Genomic DNA, 20,442 nt, shown 5'->3' on the forward strand with positions numbered 1-20,442 from the left:
TTCTATGCTGGGGACACCCAACACTGCAGGTGGGGTCTCACCAGAGTGGAGCAAAGGGGCAGAGTTCCCCTCGTTGTCCTGCTGCCCACCGGGCTTAGGATGCACCCCAGGACACGTTTGACTTTCTGGGCTGTGAGTACACGTTGCTGGCTCATGTTCAGCCTCTCATCCCCAAGTCCTCCTCAGCAGGGCTGCTCTGGGTCTGTTCATCCCCCTGGATTGATACTGGGGGTGGCCCCAACCCTGCACTTCATCTTGTTAAACCACAGGAGTTTCCCAAGGGTCCAATTCTTGAGCTTGTCCAGGTCCTTCTGGATGACAGCCTGTCTTTCAGGTGTGGCAAAAGCACCACTCAGCTTGGGGTCATCTGAAAATTTGCTGAGGGTGCACTTGATGCCTCTGTCTGTGTCATTACTGAAGGTACTAAATAACACTGGTCCCAGTACAGATCCTTGAGGGACACCACTTGTTACTAGTGCCTGGTGGGACTCTGAGCCATTGTTCACTACCCTCTGGATGTGACCATCCAACCAATTTCTAATCCACCCACGGAATCCATCACTCCACTTTGGAGAGAAGGCTGTTGTGGGGGACCATATCAAAGGCTTTACAGAAGTTTGGATAAATGACACCTGTAGTACTTCCTTATCCACTGATGTAGTCATTTCATCATAGCTGGTTGGTCAGGCAGGATTTTCCCTTGGTGAAGCCATGCTGGCTGTCTTGAATGACCTCCCTTTCCTCCATGTCCCTCAGCACAGCTTCTGAGAGGTTGTGTTCCATGACCTTTCCAGGCATGGAGGAGAGGCTGAGAGGCCAATAGTTACCAGGGTCATAGTTTCTACCCTTTTTTAAGATCAGTGTACAATATTGATCGTACAGTTACTATCAAATGTACAGCCTGAAAAATTGGCACAGGGTACTAGACAGTCTTTAAAAGGGGCAGGTATACTACACTGGTCTAGCTGGTAATAACAAAAAGTTATTTTTTTGTGATGAAGTCCATTGGATGCTCTTTTTTTTAAGATGAAAAACAAATGAACTAATACACTGTGGCATAATTATAATACATCCTTCCAATCACTTTTCAAATAAAAGTGTATTAAAAGAAATACTAATTTGGAGACTCATATTTAGAATTAATTTTCTTGTAGGAAATATTTCCTACTTTAAATGTCCAAACCTTTGCAAAGATTAAAGCAAATTGACATTGGCGCTTTTCATTAATTGGTCACTGCAACAAGATGAAATATGGGATTAATTTCATTCATATGGATTAAGAAATGTGTCAGTTTTTCCATTCTGTCTCTTTAGGGCATATTTTTACTGCAAGGCCTGTCATGATGACATCACAGATCCCAAAAGGATAAAAAAATGTGGCTGCAAACGGCGTAAGTAATATTTCTATCCCTCCCTTCCTCTCCTTCTCATGAACTGTTCAGCCCTGAATACCTGTACATGCATTTACATGTTTTACACAGTGGTACAGAAAAGCTAAGAAATAAATGCACAGCAACACAGTAAGTGATATTTGGGTTTCTGAAGTCCACATGTTTTTATTACATTTCACACCACTCAAACCTGTGTCTTCATTAAAAAGTAAATTAAAGTCCAATGCTAACAAAAAATGAAGAATTAAGTCAAGCTAAATCTTGAATTAAGTCATGCTAAGCCTTGTGGAGGTTTCTGAGTTAAGAATTAGCCAACATTGAAGTTTTTCTCTCATTTCTAACATGCAAATTCTGCAAGAGAAGAAACTAAGGAATTATATTTTATACAGCTATTTAAATAATTTTTTTGTTGAAATAAATGAACAGTTTTACTGGAGGAAAGGGTTTTCTGAAAGAAATTGAATATTAGCATCTCTTATATATATCCTTTTAGCTGTAATGCTAATGTTAGGTTTATTTAAGTTTAAGAACTGTTTGGACAGTTTTCAATTAAGAAATAATTGAGGATTTGAATGGAGATGAGACTTTGCATATCAATTTCTATAAATATGTGTATGACATATATCATATATATATGCTATATATATAATATATATATGATATGCAAAATATCAGCATTTTACCCATATATACTTTGAAAGGACCTTTTTCAGGAGCTATCACAACCCCTCTTTAACCACAGATGTGTTTGACCCATGCGTATTTGTAATACCAATAGCAAAATTTTTTAGGAATCGATTTATCATTGAATACATAAATATTTATGTGCATTCCATGTTATTCTGCCATGAAAAAGATAATTCAGTTGAAAAGTATTGATTAGGTAAATTGAAAGATCTCAGAAGAGTTTGATCATGCCTATTTTACCAATACTTTTAAATGGGAAAAAGCTCTCTTATTTATAACTTGATTCTGTGTTATCAGTGCACTATTATAGAGGATGGAAGAAAGTCTAAACTGAACATTCTCTGCCTTTTGGAGCACCTGAAATGATTGAAATTTTGAAGATCATTTTCAAAAGAAAAAAAATTATCGCTGGAGATTTTTTTTTAAATCTCCTCTCCTCCAAAACACCAAGAGTGTGGAACAATAGTATGATAGGGAGAAAGCAGCTGGAACTGACAGAAAATGGTATTTATCTTCCCAGTAGCCACAAGGAGAGCAAAGCACATGGAAAGCATGCCTGATGTGGAAGGAATGTATGCATTGCCTAACATATTGGAAAAAAATTGTTCAAGAACAGTTTATCCATGTGAGAATGTGACCTTTGAACTGCTGCCAAAGCCAATGAGTCTGCCGAGTAAGTTCTGGTAAAGCCAGTTACAGATGCCTCAGGGTGCCTGTAACTCTCAAATGAAGTTTTTTTTTTCAAAATTACTCAACAGTTAAAAAGAAATATGTTACCTGCTTAATTTTATCTGGTTTTGTCAGGAAAAAAAAAAACAAACAAAAAAACAAAAACGAAAAAAAAACCTATTTTATTTCCATTTTCTTCTCTACTCCTCCTTCACATGGTGTATGCTTTTTAAACATGTTTTGCTTAAAAAAAGAATAAATACCAAAGATCTCTCAGTTTAATGTGAGAACTACACTTTTCATTGTCATCTGATAGAAGATAGGAATCAGGAACTCACATAGTAAAGGTTAAGAGCCCTTTATTATTACACGTTAATTAGTATCAAGGAAACCTTCTCAGTATTTTGAAACCTGGGAGGAAACAGGGTATGACCCAGCCAACACAATGGATATTACCAGCAGTAAGACCATGGAAGTTGGAAGTTGGAAGGGTTACAAATGGCATGGTCACACATATCAGTCCAATAAATGAAAAGGTGTTGGGCCAATGAACAAACAAAATGATTGAGTTAGTGAGGCAGAAGAAGAAGGCAGCTCTCAGAGCTGTTGCAGTGAGCACTGAACACTAAGAAGGGAATCCTCTGAGTCAGGTGAAAAATAAGGGTCAGAGAGAATAGCATCTTAAATTTCCCTTTCATCATCTCCCCTCTCCTCAGTCTGCCCTCTTTCTTAGACATACCAGGAGTCACAGATACCACGATAGCAGGCAGCCTGTAGTAGAGCTGAGAATAGCAATCAATGAGGAGCATGCTCACAAGTATTAGAAATAAGGCAATTGCTTTTGTTTTAAAGAGCTGTCAGTCAGAAGAAAAACCAAAATGAAAGATTTCAATAGTAATTAGTGATTTTTGTTTCTCAAATTTTTTTGACAATTTTGAAATCCCTTTTATGGGATCTGCTTTTTGGGTTTGGGTTTGTTTTTAAGGTAAGTCTTCAGCACAGAATGTTATTCACATAAAATGTTTAAGCTTTCAAATCACTAATCACTTTTGAAAAAGCTTAGATATGTTATCCATCTGTAAATTATGCAAATCATTGGTCTTAAAAATGCAGTTCTAACCAAAACAAAGCATAAATTGAGAAAACTTTCTCCCTGTTGAGTTAGAAAACTGTCAACTTTGATGTCAATGTGTAATACACACTATGCCAACTTGATTTTTGACACTGCATACACATGCATCTGTATAGTTCTATATGACAAATACATGCTTTAATGAGCAAGTAACATAGTAATTAGAGGCAGCTGAATGTGGAGAATATGTAAGATGAAAGGAAAAGTTGTATATAAAAATATTGACACATTCAGGTGAATTAAATGTGAAAGAAATGGAAAACTTAATTACGGTGGCTCTAATTAATGCAGTTTCCCGTAATGATTAACCCACATTGTTTAATAATGCATCTGAGATTGCACTTCAGTTTAGATACTTTCTGAATATTAGCTTGGGGTATTGTAGGGGTCTAAACGTGAGCCTGACCTACATAGCCATTTGTCCAAACTTGTTAGGCCTAATATTAATAATTCAGGGCAGATCAGTACATTTCTACAAGGCCAAAGATAATTCATGTAATCCTGCTTTTCTTTTGCAGTTTCTTTGCCACCCCTTTTTCCTTACCCATCCCACTCCCTGAATAGCACATAAATGCTTATGGCATATTGTCCAAAGAAATACTTATGTGGAAATTTTATTTGCAGATTGTTAATTTTTTTAATGATTTCAATCTCTTTCCTATTCCACTTAACTGTAGTTTTTGCAGCAAGAGGCCAAATATATGTATATATTTACATAAAAAGCTACCACGTTGGGATGAAATCTCTAAACTGGATGACCTGTTCCTCCTGTTTCTTTCATTTTGTGCAACAGCTATGGTCTAATTCTCTATATATTTTTTCCAGTGACAGTGCTTGCTGTGAATGGTGGGGGTTGAACCCCAGAGGGTACAAATCATGTGTACATTGATATGTTTGAAGGAATTTCTTGTAATCTATGACAATTGACAAACTTTTGATTTATTTTTCCTCTTGCTGCCTTGGAACACGGCCCCTACTATATTTTAACTGCACACTGATAGTGATCTATTGTGAGTAAAAATGGGTTCCCTGTAGCCCAGAGTGCGGTCCAACCTGTCTTTCTCTAGAAGAGAGTATTTTTGTTCAGTATTTTGGTTCTTTTCTTTATTTATGTTGCATGTAGCAGTGACGTCATACCCACAAGTTTCTCATCGTTTACACCAATGGAGATTAGGGTGACGTTGAAGAAAATACAGCAGTTTTCCCTTCTTCAACCTATTTGCCCCTTTTTTCCACAAGCTTATTTTTTATCCCTAAATGAAAATTAGATCTTGGCAATAGTATTTCCTTGAAATTCTGGAGATATTTCATGAATTTTTAGGGATATTGTTTAGGCTGGGGTAATTGCCACTATAGGACTCTTTGCCTGGTTAAATACAATTCAGTTGTTAGGTTCCTGTTTAGTTTTTTAGTACTTTGTCCTTTCCATTGCACAGCTGACACAAAGAGTAGCACAGCGATCTTTTACTGTCCTTATCTAACTTCTTTCTTCCCAATGACAGAAAAAAAAGTTATGGGAGAAAGCCAGACAGTGAATTAGAAGTGTGTTTTTTTAATGCATAAACCCAGAGATATCTTCAACAGGAAACAAGCTACAGTGATTATTTTCCTGATCTTGCTGGTTTTGACACTACTTACATAAGTAGACACACACTGACTTTTCAGGACCTTAGCTGTAAAGTTTAACAGTACTATTATATATAGAATATGAACTTTATGGACCACTTCATGTCAATCTAGGTCATACCACTTGAAACTGCAGAATCTATGAAGGCTCTCATCAGCCACTTTGTGTGTACACTCATTAACACAGCTTTTGGGACATGGAAAGAATTTGCTGCTTAGAAATGTGCTGGTGCAAGTACATGGTACTGTACAATGTTGTGCAGTATGTACAGGTACTGTACAAGTGCTGCAAAGAAATGTACTGGTTACAGGGCAGTGCTGGGATTATATGGGCTTGTTCTTTCAAAGAACAAGGGGTATCGAGTATCTCATAGCTGCAAGCTCATAGTGCAGCATTGCTGTGCCAGATTGAGGCTGTAACTTTACTGTGTAGCTGCAGCTATTCTAAGTAAAGGAGGCCATGAAACTTCAACATTTTACCAGATATTCTGAATTTATTGTGTGCAAACACTTCAGATCTTAATGAGGATTGAGATAATTTCCCCCTCTCAGCTCTGCACACTGTAGGATCTTGCAAAGAATCAAGGAATAATTTTTGCTTATGATAAAGTTCTGGCCTTCTTGAAATTATGGTGGCCTGTATTATGATTATCATTATTTACTATTTATTTTTTTTTGTGGGGCCTGCAAACTACACTAAAGGATTGAGATCCTGTTGTGGAAGAAAACATTCAAGGATAGAACAGAAATTTCTCCAAACATCTATTTTTAGCCGATAGAAAGATGAGGCCGCAGGAAAAAGCAGACTGTGAAACAGGTCAACATGATAAGAATCAACAGTAAACCAAATAAATTCTATGGATAAAATGGTGAATCCTATTGACTTTGAGGCAAAATACTGGAAGTAATCTGGATTTATCTGAAGCAATGTATTTATTTTAAATACGTTTTTATGTTGAGACCTTTCTGAACTAAAGAAATTTATTTAAATGTTAATAAGTAATGGAGTTCTTCATGCTGTGAAAGAACTAGAAAAGAAAAGGTCATGTAGTTTTGGTTTGGTTTTTTTCCATTTCCCTGATAGCTTAAGTTTGTTTAGAAATGTAGTTTGCTTTGAGAGTACACTGGCTGAGAGTCTTCTGTAAGGTAATGAAGGAAAGGTCATGATCAGATTTGAAAATTAAAATGAATTGGTCTATAAATGTGCTATTAAATAAAAACCTGTGAGTCATTCTTATATCTACTAAAATAGGGCAAGATGTCCACTCGGATCTCCTGCTGTTTCTACAGTTTTGACATAAAACAGCACCTTGTGAATTGGAGCAAACAAGTTACCAGTTGTCATTGATGGCAAAAATTGGGAGAGAGTGAACAAGCTGACTTATTAGTCTTGAAGTTGTCTCGTAAAAATTAAATAATGGAGAGATAGACTTGCCTGTTGTGTTAAGGTTAATAAATTCTTAGAAGCAGTTTAAGGTACACTGCTGTATTTTTCAGGAAACTGAAACTGTGCTGGGGGAAGTCCTGTCTGTGTTTCAGTCTCATGATGCTAACCAGCATTGCTGGCAGGCGATCACTCCGTTCTGGTCGCCTTTAATGCTGATGATTTTTCACTCATAGTTTGGATCATGACGAATTGAAATAACATTGTGCATTTCAATGCATTATTGTGTTATTTCAATGCATTGTGCATTTCAATTCTGAAGCGTCTTGGGACCTTTTTCTACCTTTTTGTGCCATTCGGTGGTCAGGAAGCCTCCCGTTCCTGCTCCTAAGCAGCTGCTGCCTGAGCGAGATCCACTAGATGTCCTCGGAGCTCTACCCTGGCTGCGCTGAGCCCAGGGAAAAGCCGAGCGACAGGAGCACCACCAGGATGGGGTACAGCCTGTGGTTCACGAAAAATCAGGAAAGAAGAAGGAATACTTTGTTCTGCTTTCTTTAAAGAAAGGAAAAAAAAATGAAAAGAAAAAGATAAAGGAGCTGTTCCTTGACATTTTAGGTAGAGAATAATCTGCAGTTTCCTTTGCTTATTTTTGCAGCTGGAAATATTTCCCATTACTATTTGTGAACTCTAAGTAACACTTCAGATCCAGACAATCTACACATTTTAACTGTACTTTTTGGCTTTTTGAGATCAGAAAGTAAGGTATTGTGAGAAGCTTAGACATCTGGGGAACTATTCTTTCTTGTACAGAAAGGAAGGCTACTGCCTTCTGAGAAAAATTGCATCTGAAAGTTTTGAGAAGTATTTACTTTATAAGTAATTGAAAGAAACTTTGGTCTCCTTTTGCTCTTAATTAGTTCATATGTGCCTTGTTTTGTGAATTATTTAAGGAGTCTTACCTTAATGTCCATAAAAACTTCCCCGGATACTTTTACTGATTAGTTTTACAAATGTTGTGTGATTGTCATCATATTAAGTAGAAGGATCTGTCTTCTCTTTTTTTTCCTATTTATTATACAATTGAAAATAGGAAAGTAGTTTCCTTTATGTCCCAACTTTTGTTTTCACCAGTAGCAAATTACAATTCTGTTCAACAATTACAACACATCTAGGAGTAGTAATAAGTTGATTCTTATGCAAGTTCTACAGGTGTCAAATAAATTTAACACACACCCAGAGGCTGTTCTTAAGGTCCCCCTGTCCCTTTGATGATTCCCATTTTCTGTTAATGTTTATGGAAGTTTTATAGAAAATGGTATGTGTGTGGCTGAACCATTTAAAATCATTTCTGTGCTGTCTTTGATCTTGTCACTAGTCATCCCTACTAATAATTTGTGTTTTGTTTTATTTGAAATAAGTATTGTATTTGGTGTGAATGTAACTGACTGTTTAAAAGGAATGAAGAGTAACAGCATGTTTTCTTTCCAAAAGTTATTGCTCTGATATGCAGTTGCTTTTATACTGGTTGAAACCTTGTGGCAAGTCCTTTCTGCTACTTATATTTCCAGGTCCCGGCCTGTTTCCTGCATGTTAACGATGTGAAATATTCAAATGATGCATGATTTCCAGAACAACTGACAATAATAGTTAAAAACAGTCCCTGAAGGGTATTGCTTTTGAGAAACGCCATCATGTCCTTCCCCTATTGAAGAGAAGGCTTTAAATTTCCAACTTTATTGGTTAAAGTATGATGAAAATGGTACAAAAAGTTTTCCTTCCCAGCCTTCTTTGCCCTTAAGGATGATTTATTTTTAATTTCCATAAATGTGTCCTATCCTATTATTGACTGTTGACAAGATATGGCCAGAAGTAAATGAAAACCAGGGACTGTTGCTAACCAATGATGTAGCAGTTGGGAATTTCTGAGCAGTGTGTTTTGCTACAGTGTTTGATTAGAAAAAGTCCTTCAAAACAGCTATAATTACAGCAAAATGAGCCTGCTTTTTTAACCTCACCTACTGTCAGTGTGTCTCACAAATGCCCTTTATTTTTCTTTAATTTCCTTAAAAAATAAGAAAGTAGGCATACTGGAAAGACTGTCACACTTTTGGTAACTTACTTCACTTTTCTTTTGCTGTCCAACTTTTCAACTTTAAAGAATGTGTTGGGAAGAGATACAGGGAAAACATGGGAAAATGCTGTTTTGAATTTTCTATGTAGTTTGAATGTGTATGCATCAAAAGCTGCAGTGGAAACCTTCTTACTAAACGCCAAGCTCTGAGGAATGATGTACTATGCAATGAACAAGCCTGATGCTGCATGATGAATTTCTGAACAGCTGTAAGATAACTCTACTAGGATGCTAAAAGAACATGGCATTAGTCATGTGAGCAAAGTTTTAGAGGAATGGGGTTGCTGCTGAAGAGATCACTCATTCATCTCCCTCAATGCCTGTTTTCCACAATCATAATGTTACCCTTGCTTGACAAGTATACTGTATGGCAAGCCATCAAGGCCTTAGAACAGGACTTGACCCATCCGAGTGATTTCAATCCCTCTTTCCCGGTGACTGTGGGATTAAGAAACTGGAAAAAAAAATTCTCTTAAATTTAATGTCATTACCATAATGTGAAAAAGACATCCTAAACTGAAGGTACAGGCCAGAGAAACATTACCTTTTTTCGGCATTTGCTTTTAAGGTTTTGTTTTTGCCTGTCAGTGTTGTTTTGTTTTTAGTATAATTGAGTCAGTTCAATCTAAACCATTACCAAAAGTTGGTTCAGTGCAGCATGTGAAACAATCTAAATGGCCTTTGGATTCCTTTTCCTTGAGACCTAAACACACCTGATTCAGATGATATACAAAATTCCAAGATGGTAATTATACATGCATTTCTAAAATAGGATGCTCTATATTTCTAGAAATACATAACCAGGACATTCAGATGACTGAAAGATAAAGATGTTCTGTCTAACCTGGCACTTATTTTGGAACTAATGCCTAATTCTATGTTCAGTTATTTTTTCTTGATTGACTTTTGAATCCAGAGCAGAAATCATTCCAATGATTGTTTCAGCATGTTTCAGTGGACCAATGCTCTGTGTGCTTTTGGTGATGCCTTATTTGTGAACTGAACTTAATGTTGAGCATATTTACCATTTTAATTTCTGTCTCTTATATGGGCAAATTTTGGTATTCTGTCAAGAGTTAATTTGATTTGCTGAAGATAAAATGTAAGCAAAATTAATTTTTTGGAAAATTTTATTAATATATTGTAACTCTGTATTAATGTATAATTAATTGCAGTAAAGATGTTCCTTGGCACAGTTTAATACAGAAAAATTATTATATTACATTTAGGAATAAATATATGTATATATATGTGTGTATGTGTAATGCATATGTGTGTATGAGTGTGTGTATGTAAGAATATATGCATATGTGTGTTTCTGTGTGTGTACATACATATATTTATATATGAAGAAATCTCTGATTTTTACAGGAAACAGGATAGGCCAAAATATCTAATGGCCTATCAACTTTTGTTTTCATTTTAACCCAACGGTATTAATTGTGCCAAGGGAAAAGCATATTCTTAGTATTCTGTGCTTTTACTATGTTCTATTGTGATCCAAACACTTAACTGTAAACAGTAATTTTTCCCCATGACTGCGGTCACCCTCTAAGACTGAACAGAAATAAAGAGCAATTAATCTTTTGCCCTACTTTTAATGTACAGCCAAAGTGTTATCAATAATCTCATTGCATTTTTTTTTCCTGGGTCAAGACTGTTAACATTAACTAAGGCCTGTATTAAATCCCTTAAATTACCTTCCAGCTGCCTTGTTATATATATAACCTTGCCATTAACCTGCTGCTCTTCCTCTCCTCCCATCCAACACATGGTTATAGCCAAGATGTCCATCTACAAGAGAATGAGACTGGCATGTTGTTTTGATTGCGGACGCTCTGAGCGTGACTGCTCTTGCATGTCAGGCAGTGTACATAGTAACATGGACACCCTTGAGAGAGCCTTCCCACTTTCTTCTGTCTCTGTTAATGATTGCTCCACCAGTTTACGTGCCTGTAAGTTTTAACACCAACACATGCTGTTCCATGTTTGTGGTGTCTGTGGTATCATCCCTGTCTTGTGTCGTGCATTGTAGTTCTGTGAGTTTTACTGGGCTGATGCTTTTTCAAAAAATCAACCCAAATTTTGATCACAGCTCTGTATTTATATTTCTGTTTTTATTTTTAATGCAAAAAATGTAAATCATTATTTTGCTTTATGTGCTTTTTATGAAGCATCCTCTTGCAATAGCAATAGCCTGCAGGACCTTAGTAGTGCAGTGTTGTGACATCTTTTCTATTTAATTTATACAATACAAATTGTCATTAATTAAGCAATAAGTGCTTTGGTGGAGGACCAGACCTGTGTCTAAATCTGTGACTTGGTGCCAAGTGGGTGGCTTTAATACTGCTGCCACTAGAGCATCATACAATGGGCAGTGAATAAATATACGAGATACAACGTGGTAGCTGAACTGTAGAAGCTGGAATTCTATTCAGTGTTGCTACTTTTACCTTTAGTTTTGCTTGTAACTATTTATTCTCAGTGAAGCAGGATCTTCCATCTAATACTGAAGCCACAGAGGAGTTTGCACTTTTGTAAAATCAGTTGTACTTTTTGTAGTGCCTTTTAAGAAAACTAGGCTGATGCAAATCCCTGGTACAAGCGTTTTGAAATTAAATATAGAATTTGTTCCATAGGACAGTAACATTGTGGAACATGCCCTGAAAGCTTTTTTGAAAGATGAGAGTCAAGAGAGAGAAGACAGAGAACCTAGAACAATTCTGCACTGCCATTAATTCTTTGGGCAAGCTGTAGGAATTCCAAAGCTTGGATTATCAGTGTGATGTCATCAACTAAGGAAGATTGTTAAATGGCTTTTTGTTTGTTTGTTTGTTTAATTTTCTTGTCTTCTTTAGTTATTCTTAACAGGCACAACTATGTCTCAGGACTGGAGCTGTTTTCCTTTCCCTACCCAAATGGCAGAGAAAAGCTATAAAATTATTCAGATACAGCTATGGGAATAGATTGGAGTTTTGGTCAGGAAGAATGTCCTTTTTCCAAGACAAGTCATTATGTAGGGAAGTGCCTTCTGCTATGAAGACTATAATGTAGTTTTTAGATTATGCACCTGGTTGTCTTTTGGTACCATATGTATTGCAGTATGTAGCCCAAGTGGTAAATGATTTTGCTTTAACTACTTTGACTTATGAACTATTTTTCCAGTCACAGTTATAAAAATTCTATAATTGTTACTTTTTTTTTTTCTGAAGACCATATTAATTAAAAGTATTCCAGTAGGATTTATTGGAGATTTTACCAAAAATCATCTCTTTCTGTGTATAAGCACTCTGAACATCCTAGCTGTCTGCTTGCTTACAAGTCATGTCTCACTATAATGTGGATGGTTCCAGTTTTAAATTCAGTTCTAAATCACAGGAGGTTTTATCCTTTAATAAGAATTTTATCAGGTAAAATGTAGTAAAGCATACTTTGTTAAGAAAAGTGAACAAGAAACCTTCCTGTATAGAGAATTGCTGCAGGCAGATTTTTGTACAGTGTAACAGCCTCAGTAACACCATGCCTGGTAGAGTTTGTAGAGTACAGACTGGTGCAGAGAGTTTGTGTCTTGGTCCTGGCACTGGTGTTAACAGCAACCATATTAGTATAAATTAATATGTCCCCTGCAAGTAGGTAAAATTTCTGCCATTAGCACTGCTTGGCAAGGAAAGAAAAACTAATTTGTAGGTTTACCACAGCTTTCAAGTTCACTTAAGACTCTACAGAGGCAGATAAAGTAAACATTTTTGATTGTGTTGCCTGCTGAGCCAAAACCCTCCACAATAATGGTATTATTTCTAACAAAAGCCAGAGCTTTTTGGGAAACATGTTAGAGCTATGTTATATTTTGAAGGAAAAGTGATATTGACAGCTTTGTGAATTTTTAGCATCCTATCCTTCATGGGCCTTTCTCCCCCTTCATCACTCCATCAAATCAAAAGAGATCTCAGTCTTCCCCTTGTGAGACTAGTCACCTTTGACTGTTAATAATAAGTACGAAAATCAATACCAATTCACACTCTTTGCAAAGCAGCATAAGCCTTTCTTTTCCAATTAAAATATATATATGCACGCAACATTACACTGGCAGGGCTTCAATAGAAATCAGTGTGTTTTCTTTGCAGCGCACAGGGGTCGGACGATGCCCATCTTGACAGAGCTAGTTAGCTCAAAGAATGGTGGGGAGAGTCAGCTTTTCATTAAATATGAGCAGATGTGAAATGTAGAGTGTTTGACAATTAGAAATGGCAGCAGCAGGGCCCCAGAATCAAAGTGAGGTCAGATTGGTGGATCAGATTACCTCTCTTACATTCTTTAGTTGTTCTGAAAATCATTTTAAATTAGTGTCAGTGGAGCCGTGATGGGTTTTGCCCTTTGTCTTTTATGCTACGACTGTATTGTTTCCCCAGACACTCATTAAAGGTCATTATACTATTACAGGGCTTGCTTTGGTCGTGGTGCCCCAGTTGAGTTGGTCTGCTTCCACAATTGCTTAATGTACTTATTTCTTTCTTTTTTTTTTTTTTTTTAACTTTTGATTATAAAAGCAGGCTTTTTTTCCAAGGTAAATAAAATCACAAACCCTTGTAGGAAGCTTCTTGAAACAATGAGTAGTTTTTGTAAGAATTAGTGCTGTTTCTAAAAATTTGATGTTGAGTAGAAGATATCAGTGGTGTACACTGGATTTAATCTTTTAATTGTATAATCTGCAGAGAAAGTAACACTTGCAGTGTATTTTCAGTTGTGAATAAGTCTCTCTGTTATATTGTTTCTACTTTCAGCAAATGAAAATGGCATTTTGATTAGATATAATTACATTAAAAGAGCTTTTGAGTTTATAGGCTATTTTTTGAAAAAATATACTTACAGTTTTTCTAAGTGTAAGGAAAGAGAATTTTAAGTCTTTTTGTATCTACATTTTTTCAGGTTTAGCTATATTTGGTAGATTGCTACATGAATGGCAAATGGTCCAAGTTTTTTTGCATTGGAGACTCAAGTAAGAGTGAAGAGAGGCACTTAGCCACTGAAAAACCTGGGGAGGTTTATGCAATGAAATTATGTTATTAGCGAGTGTGATGTTTCTGCTTAGGTCTGTGCCAAGTCTTGGGGGATGCCATTCAAATGATTAATTGATACAGACAGAATCTTAACCTGAACCATTAAATTTCTGTGTTTCTCCACCACCATATGGCTGTGCTTCTCAAGAACATGAAAAGTTAATGTTCCTAAAGGAAACCTTTCCTTAAGTTGTTGCACCCACTGCCATGGGAATTTAAATTTTCAAGGATATGCTTGATATTAGGCCCAGACATATCTAATTCAGCTTGTAAGAAAACATGCTTTTGCATGCTCTGGTAGTTCTGAGAAGCTTTATGAGAAGACTTTTCCTTTGGTGAATATCAGGGATCTCTGGAGACAAAATAAAAGAATAGTTATTGCTATATTTTGAATTCAGGGTTCAGCCCAGACTCTTAGGCATCTTACGTGGAAAGAGCATACTAAGAAAAGCTGGAAAAAGCTTAACTTTTGAAAGAAGCAAAGCATGTATCTACCTGTGTGCCAGACCCAGTTTACAGTCATATATTCCATATAGTCTTCTACTATTGGCACATGTTTTATTCTGTACAGACAAATTAGTTGCTGAATCTTTCTTAAAGGACCTAGAATCACATTCTGCAAGGTTAGGTGAACATTTTGGACACCAAGGTTAGTAAACTGTTCTGAGACTATAACTGGTGGTGGGACCATAGCAGGCCAAGAAAAGCTCCAGTTTCTTCTTTGACTTTAGATTCTGCCTGTGTGTCTTTACAGCTGGAAAACCCAAATTCTATACTGAGAGTTGAAATGATGTATAACTTACTGATTTATCCAGGGAGATGGATGTGTAACAGATGCAGACATTGGTCGGTGTATCTAAAACTCATCAGTTGTGTAAATATACTTGGGCTTTTCTAAATGAGTTGACAATTATTAAGTCCCAGGAACGATCCCTCCAAACTAAGCTGTTTTCAGAGGGTAGAATGGTAAAAATGAGACAACCTGGCTCATTGTTAGATAATATAAATAATGAGGCATGCACTTTCTCAGGTGAGTTTTGTGATGCAGCGTATACCCCTGTGCTGATGAGAGTAAGCTCTGCCCAATTTGTGATGTCTGTAACAAGGAGATGAACTCCCACATCATAATGGGTTGGAGGCACTGCTAAGTTTAGCAGTGAAACCTTTGAAAAATTGGGATAGTGGGGGAAGGAAAGATCAAAAAGTCTGCTTTTAATTTCTTTAGGCCTTTATGTTGAGTAGCAATTCTTGCCAGGGTCACAGGAAGGGACTAGGGAGTGGCTTGCTTTTATGGGTACAAGCTAGGAAAGATGCTGTCTGCATCCTATGGAGTGAACTTAGCAGAGGGTCTTATGCAAGGTGACATGGAAATTATGTTTGCATTTTTAGTTCCTGAGTGTGGCTGGTTGTCACGAAACTCACCATGACAGTTTCTTACCACCAGGCAGCAGATTCTTCCTGTTACCTCCTTGGTGTGGGACAGATGCTGGCCAGTTAGGTCTCCTTCTCTACTGCTTTCGAGCTATTTCAAGCGACAGATGCCAGAGCTGGCTCGGTTTCAGCTTGAGCATTTCTGTCATAGTCCTGCCTTGAGCCCAAATTCTGACCTTTACTATATGAAGTAAAGTATTTATGAACAAGCAGTGGCTTGATCCAGAGCAGGCTTAGAGCAAATGTCAAGTGTCAAGTCAGTCTCCTGCCTCCTTATACCACCTGCATTAGGAACCTGGATTAGACCCTAGACTACAGCATTGACTGCCTTAGGCTTTATGGGTCTGGAGAGACATAACTTATTAACAAAGAGTTATTAAATTTTTATCAGTTTTATAACGCAATGTAAATGCCTTCTATGAATCTACATTGTATTCATTATCATTTAAAACGTTAATTAAGTCAAAGTTGAATTTAATTTACTTCTAAATGTGCCTTTGGGAGGAAGCTTTTTAAAACAGCTGTAGGATTGAGAAGCTCATTGATGCTGGGAAGTTGTTAGTACCCTTTTTCAGGATAGGTCCCCCAGATTGATTGCCATTTTGACTCTTAGCTAGTTTGTGTGGATGTTATTGGGCAAACTCTCTAATTAATATTGAAACAACAACAGCAGAAAACTATCAGCTCATGCTAATCACAGAGACACTTTGATACGTAATTCTTGTTCTTTTACAATTCCCTTATAACATTTGTTATGTAACTCCTGTACATAGCATACTTGTTATAATTTATTTTCTTTTATATCCTTATTCTTTGACTCTTATAATTCAAGGAAAAACATTCACTGATTTGGAATATTTTCCCTCAGATTAAGAGAAAAATAAATCTTCTGGCTTATATTTTACACATTTTATGTAATCTGAAGGTATTGTAGTATATAGAAGGAGGTGCTCATTGAAGTATACAACAGACCACAATATTGTTTCAACATATAAAGTGGAATGCAGTTTAGTGTAAAACCACCTAGAGTGAAAGCCCTTGCTTTATGTATGGCATCGTTTTTGCTTTTGATGCATTTTGATATAAAACCAGGAGAAATATATAAAAAATCAAACACATGTGGATTCATCACCTGATTATTCCATGAGACCTCTAGCATATTTAATATGTGCATATATTTAATCAGGTTGCAGTGACATTAGTAGTCACTAATAAAAATACTATGTGGCTCATACTTCTAGAACTGGAAGCAGGGGCAGCCAACCTATTTCTTACCTAGGCTAGGAAAATCTATTAAATTAGAACAAGAGATCTTCAGATTTTATCAAGGTCAGTGTGGGTCCAGCAGAGTGGATCAGCCCCCAATCTTAAAGTCAGAAACAACTTACATGACAATTTTTCTGGGTCTTTGTATTTTCTACTGAGTACCTAGCACCTTCTGAGGTATTTGTGTACGCCAGGAAACAGAACCTCATGAACTATTTATGTTCAGCATGAAAAGAGGAGATTGTTGTCATATAACTCCATATGTGGTTCTTGAAGTGCCACAAGACAAGTGCCCATGCTGTACGGTTGCTTTGATTAGAGTTATAGTAGACAGGAGGGGGTTGGACAGAACACTTGAGGAAAAGTTTTAATTTATTTTTAAAAAATCATAAATACATTTATTTCAGTATGTAAATTCTTAACTATGTTGATAATATACTTTTGCATATATTAAAGTTCCATCATCCTTTCACTCTTTGAGACTATTCATCAACTCCTTTTAGCATTTTTTTTATAATACTATGATATATCTTTCCTTATGATACTTTACTTAATAGTGAATGCTGTAATTCTGTGATTCACTTATTATCAAAGATTTTAGGAAGCATTATGTGTGCTATCTCACACAGACATGCTTCACTGATACTGATCAGATCTTGTTAGCACAGTACAATTATTCTCAAAAGGAAGGGTGGAGAAAGCATTATTACTGTGTAAGATATGTCCAGTGTTATCTGGTCAAACACTTCTATGTGCATTTTAGTTTGACTGGAAATTTTACCTTGGAAAATGGGGAACAAAAGTGCCAGAAGGCAAAGATCCCAATCTTGACTGTGACACTGACTTACTACATGACTATAGTTCTTCTTCCCCTCAGAAAATGAAAATATTGTATTCTCAATCTATTATACTATATTACATTTTGTGCTTAGAAGTGCTTTGAGATCTTTACATTTTGAAGTCCTAAATATAAGCCTGAATGTTGTTTTGACATAGTTATTCCCCTTCAGAGGACAATTTTCAGATTTTCTGATCTTAAGAATGTAGATGCATAAGAATGTAGATGCATAGCAAGAATGAGAAGAGAGTGAAATGGGGTACAAGACAGAAAGAAGGTGTGGGGAAACTGCCTTAACTGTCTTGCTGCTGTCTAATTTAGAGAGGCTTAGAAGGGGTATACTGTATGAGAGGGCAGGAATAACTTGAGTTTATCTGCATCAGCAGAGAAGTATCTCACTGCCATATTCTTTAAATAATCTGAAGTTTTCAGCTGCTTCTGAACTTTAATTGGAATGCAGTAAATCCTTGTTTACTCTGAGGAACTGCTGAAGGAAAACCAAAAATTCATTATAGCATCTTTGATCTTTGTCATGCAATTTCCTTTGTTCGTTCTTGCGTAAAAGATTTTGCTTGCACTATGCATGTTCCTTTCTCCTAGTCCCATGTTCCTGACATTATCTTCACTCTCTCACTCCATGATGCTGTATGTTCCCTGACACAGCATGTCTGACAGTATGGAGAGAGATTTTACATCACCCTATGCTATGGAGGAAGACTGGCAACAGGAAATGGAGGCTTTGTTTCTGAGCAAACTCTTCCAGAAGGAACCTTCAAGTTTGTCATCTAACAATGGACATAGTTTAGTGTAAGATTAGTCCTGTTTCTGTCATACTTAGATGATCCCTTATAGGATTGGTCAATAAGTAAAAATAGCAGCTTGACACATGGACAGTTATTTATAAGGCAAGATAAATATTTGCCTAGCTGGTAAAGTTTTATTGGCTGGTAGGACAAAGACTCTTCTTGAAGAGAATAAAAACAATTGCAAGTTTTGAGCCAAATGTAGAGATGATGCTTATTCCTGTTCCATGAGCAATATGGAGTAAATCCATAGGTGCAAACTGATACCATATTTCATTAGTAGGCATTGGTCCAAAGATTATTTTTTTCTTTTATTCATGCTTTAGCTCTATTAGAATTATTCCTGATCTACCAGAACATGCCAGGACTGCCAGGTTCTCTGTGATCAGTCAATCACAAGATGGGCATCAGCAAGGAAGTGATACAGTGTTTATTTAGAATTGCAGGGTATGAAAATGACTATAATTCACTTGATGAGACAGCAGAAGGACGAGAAAAAGTGAGATGCACTGCTGAATAGAACAGGGTGTACTTTTCTGGTTTACACTACATACTGTCCTTTCCAACATATGGGACATGTTTCCCAAATATTCAGATGACATGCTAATATTTCTCATCAGTAATGGACTCCTAACAATTCTTGTATCCTGTCTTATTTTTGACAAGAAACACTGTTTTTACTTGGTTGTAAACAAAGCAAATAAGCTTTCCAATGAGTGAAACATAGTTTGCAAAATTTTGGATGCTAATAACTGCTTTTGGTGTTCCACAGAAAAAAGTATTTACCCTCTTGTGTGTGGCAGCACATTTTGCATTCTCCTGATGTAAAATTTTAATTTTTGACAAATTACATTTTGTGTAAATTGAGACATGAAAGTGTAATTTTTGTTTCATTTTATGAACAAAATTCTTCAGAGAATTAAAGTTTTTGTTTTTTTAAAAAGATAAAAAATTTTTAATAGTTCTTAAAAGATTTTTTTTTTTTGCACCAAAACTTGTGTTCTGTAGGAAAGTTATTCAAGAAAAAAGAAATAAGTAAATAAATAAATAAATACATATATTAATAATTTAATTAAATACATTTTGATTATTTGTATTCAAGAGTCTCCCTGCCCTGAGTAACAAGATATACCTTACTGATTTCTTCATTCAGACATGGGAGAAAAGATGAGAAGACAGTAGGGCTGAAACACATGTCAGTCTCAGCAGAGATTCTGTAATGATAATCATGGTGCAAAGATTGCAGAGCCTGGAGTCAGTAATGTGATCCTCACTTTTTGACAGGATCCTTCCATACAAGGAGTCCAAAGTGCAGGCATCTTACACTTCAGAGTTCCATGACTCAGCAGAGACCCTTGGTTATGTTTGGAAGAGGAGTAGATGAAGAAACAATTTGCAGTGCCAGGGAAGACAAGCCAAGAATCCAATCACATAGTCTGGACATGACTCATCTTACATCAGTGTGAAATTCTGTAAGAGCTGGGATTGACATTCTTCTAACTTGCTGACACCAGATCCTCCTGCATATTAATTTATGAATTCTGTGCCCTATCTGCACTTCATTGCCATTATCATATGGTTAGGGTGTTCTTAGAACTCCCTACATCTGAATTTGCCTCTTTCAAGTATAGGATTATTTAAATTTTTGTTTCAATTCCCCCCTGTTATCACTACCACATGTAGTTTTTTATTAGAGCATGATCTGTGGAGAACTTTCTGTCTTTCAATTTTTTTTTCAGAATAATCTCTGAAAATACTATCTCCTACTTCAATGAAAGTGCCTCCTCTGTTTTTGGATTCAGGATTTCTAGTGTTAGCATGTCTGTTGGCTGATCAAACTTAAAAGGTCTTTTTGATTGGCTGATTGAGTCTTTGAATGCTGCAGCTCATTCATCAAAAGTTTTACTGGTACTTCTGTGGCTAAATAGCAAAATTCTTCTTTTGCATTTAAAATTGTAGCTTCAGGGCATGCCAGAATCATATCTTTAGTTTCATACATTCTGCCTCAATACTCAAGCCCCACATAC

General features: G+C 36.4%; 1 protein-coding gene across 25 annotated transcripts in view; it reads left to right on the forward strand.

The window, feature by feature from the left end:
• Positions 1–20,442, forward strand: part of KCNMA1 (potassium calcium-activated channel subfamily M alpha 1) — a 425,369-nt gene that overhangs the window by 320,488 nt on the left and 84,439 nt on the right. For 20 of the 25 annotated variants that reach the window (XM_077784568.1, XM_077784570.1, XM_031505190.2 and 17 more), the window contains one exon: positions 1,315–1,391. In XM_077784568.1, coding sequence (XP_077640694.1) covers positions 1,315–1,391 — 77 coding nt within the window. Of the gene's footprint in view, positions 1–1,314; positions 1,392–2,598; positions 2,752–10,801; positions 10,976–20,442 lie in introns of all 25 variants that reach the window. The other 5 variants (XM_077784567.1, XM_077784572.1, XM_077784573.1 and 2 more) reach the window with 2 other exon arrangements.

This window comes from Lonchura striata, chromosome 7 (assembly GCF_046129695.1).
Source record: "Lonchura striata isolate bLonStr1 chromosome 7, bLonStr1.mat, whole genome shotgun sequence".
Classification (NCBI taxonomy): Eukaryota; Metazoa; Chordata; class Aves; order Passeriformes; family Estrildidae; genus Lonchura; species Lonchura striata.